General features: G+C 41.3%; 1 protein-coding gene across 1 annotated transcript; it reads left to right on the top strand.

Annotated features, from left to right (window-relative positions):
- Positions 1 to 230: 230 nt before the first annotated feature.
- On the top strand, positions 231 to 2,814 carry SARC_09008 (hypothetical protein; the record flags this gene model as incomplete). Its single annotated transcript, XM_014296999.1, has 3 exons — positions 231 to 407; positions 2,020 to 2,224; positions 2,699 to 2,814. The coding sequence occupies 3 exons, from the start codon at positions 231 to 233 to the stop codon at positions 2,812 to 2,814; spliced, it is 498 nt and encodes a 165-aa protein (XP_014152474.1).
- Between the last annotated feature and the right edge of the window lie 151 nt (positions 2,815 to 2,965).

Below are 2,965 nucleotides of genomic sequence, written 5' to 3'. Positions count from 1 at the left end.
GGTACATGTTACAGTATGTGTCATAGTATGTAGGAAATGATATACGACAGCATGTGTGTGCCTTCGAAAGCGTATCAGAGTATGTGTGCAATGGGTGTGTGATTGCGTTCGTTTGTTTGAGTTTGATTGGCGGATGTATGGATGAATGTATGCGTGTGCATGTGGAGAGGTCCAATGCTATTTTGCCTATGAGAAATAAACGTCTAGGGTTTAAGACCAATCAGCACGGGATGACCAGACCCAAACCTCACCAGCCCATTCAGAATACTAAGAGTAGGGCATCATTCCTTGTTATTTGTCCACTATTCGCAGGTGGCTGGGTGTATAAGAAGAGTGCCAGGTTCAGCGGGTTTAACAAGCGATGGATTGTGGTTGAGAATGGGGTGCTGCATATAGGTCCGTCGCAAGTATGTGCTATATGTTTGACACACACACCTTTCAGTATGCGTGCTTTGGGTATGCGAATGTATATATGCAGGTAGGTGGTGCGGGTGTAGGTACAGATATACATAGCATCTGTAGGTATGCATTCGATCATTTTACCTACATGTATACCTTTAATCACTCTACCTATATGTATACCTTCAAGATCTCTACCTACATGTATACCTTCAATCACTCTACCTGCATGTAAACCTTCAAGATCTCTACCTACATGTATACCTTCAATCACTCTACCTACATGTATATGATCATTCGCTCTACCTACATGTGTACCTTTAATCACTCTACCTATACCTACATGTATACCTTCAATCACTCTATCTATAGGTATACCTTCAATATCTCTACCTATGGGTTTACCTTCAATCTCTCTACGTACATGTGTACCTTCGATTACTCTACCTACATGTATACGTTTAATCACTCTACTTATACGTATACCTTCAATATCTCTACCTACATGTATACGTTCAATCATTCTACCTATACGTATACCTTCAATATCTCTACCTACATGTGTACCTTCAATCTCTCTACCTACATGTACACCCCCAATCACTCTACCTATATAAGATTGGTAAACAAGCTGATATGGATATATTACGTATACGCGGGTGTTCTATATGCGCATTTCATTGCTTTGCTGCACCTAGCTGACCACTCATACCTCTCTCAGAATTAGAGAGGTTGTCATATATATTTTTTTACAATAGGGTTTAAGTTGTGGTCTATTGGTGTTTTCAGTACTACAGGTGTTCATGGTAGTTCGTACTGCTATATATGAGCACCACATTAATATACTAACGTACAAATGTATATATGTATATGTAGCCCAGGCATGCACATATATATAGTATACATGTACGTATACACTGTTGAGTGTATATTTTGTGTATATATGAGCACCACATTAATATACTGACGTACATATGTATATGTATATGTAGCCCAGGCATGCACATACATATAGTATACATGTACGTATACACTGTTTAGTGTATATTTTGTGTATATATGAGCACCACATTAATATACTAACGTATATATGTATATATGTATATGTAGCCCAGGCATGCACATATAGTATATAGTATACATGTACGTCTACACTGTCTAGTGTGCATTTACGTATACGTATTCTCCTTGACTACACAAAGGTACTGTCCATGCACACAGACTTTGGCATCTGACTGAAATGGGTTGATTCTTGTACTTTGTGTATGTTCACAAACACAAATACCTAGAAATAAAGGTGCACTCATGCACAACTGATATAAAAGTGTACACATGCACAACTGAAATGGAAGTGTGAGGGGTCACATCCACCGCACATTTATAATACAGCCCAGTGTTATAACGTTACGCATTTGCACAGCTGAATGGAGATGTCTCCCAGGGTTTTTCTAATGTTTCTCTCTCATGCTTTCAGGTCTAACCCTGCATGAAATGCTCTCTTCCAACCGTCCCCACTTATCTCACCCAACCACACCACATCCACCCCTCCACTCCGTCCACTCCGTCCACTAAAACAACCCTTATACCTACCTACCATATCCACAACCCTAACAACCCTAGCACAACCTACCCCTGCAAGAGGCCAAGCCAACCAAGCAGATACCACTGTACACGTGCACAGTCAAGGAGGTGCGCACGACGTTTCCCAAGTATTCGTTCACCGTCATCTCACCCAGTCACTCGTGGACGTTTGCGGTCATGAGTGAGTTCAGCCACAACGCATGGATCTCTTGCATACGCAACGCCATCAGCGAAGCTTTATCGGGTGTGTATGTGTTGGTAGTGTGTGTTAGGTGTGTATGTGTAGGTAGTATGTGTTAGGTGTGTATGTGTTGGTAGTGTGTGTTAGGTGGGTATGTTTAGGTAGTGTGTGCTAGATGTGTATGTGTAGGTAGTATGTAGGTAGTATGTGTAGGTAGTATGTAAGTAGTATTTGTTAGGTGTGTGTGTGTAGGTAGTGCTTATTAGGCGTGTAGGTAACATATGTCAGATGTGTAGGTAACATTGTCAGGTGTGTAGGTAATATATATCAGATGTAATATTTATCAGGTGATTAGCTAATGTTCCCAGGGATGACCCACAGCTGTTATCATACCATGACACTGTCTTTGCGTGTGTACCATGGTAACCCCATTTATCATCCGCATATGATTTAAGCACACGTGTGCAAATGTAGTGCATTTGTAATGTCAAGCACACATGTTCACATGTATAGTTGGGCACATATGTGCACCTGTAGTGTGTGGTATTGAATGTCACACGACGCTGTTTGCGCAGACGTGGGAGTTCAGCTACAACGTCTGTTTCTGCCGCGTATGCACTACTATCAACGTGGCTGAGTGTGGTATGCGTTAATCATTGAGCGGGAGCGTCTGATGGTCGAGCTGTGTGTGCGAAGGGTGTGGTCTGTTCATGTGGATTTATCGATGATCTTATTATCAGATACGAGTTATGCATAGATAGAGGTGCATGTACTATCTTACTAATAGATCCGAGTTATGCATAG

The sequence above is a fragment of the Sphaeroforma arctica genome (assembly GCF_001186125.1).
Source record: "Sphaeroforma arctica JP610 unplaced genomic scaffold supercont1.870, whole genome shotgun sequence".
NCBI lineage: Eukaryota > Ichthyosporea > Ichthyophonida > Sphaeroforma > Sphaeroforma arctica.
The sequence above is the reverse complement of the archived record's forward strand: the minus strand, read 5'-3'. Positions and strand labels throughout refer to the sequence as shown.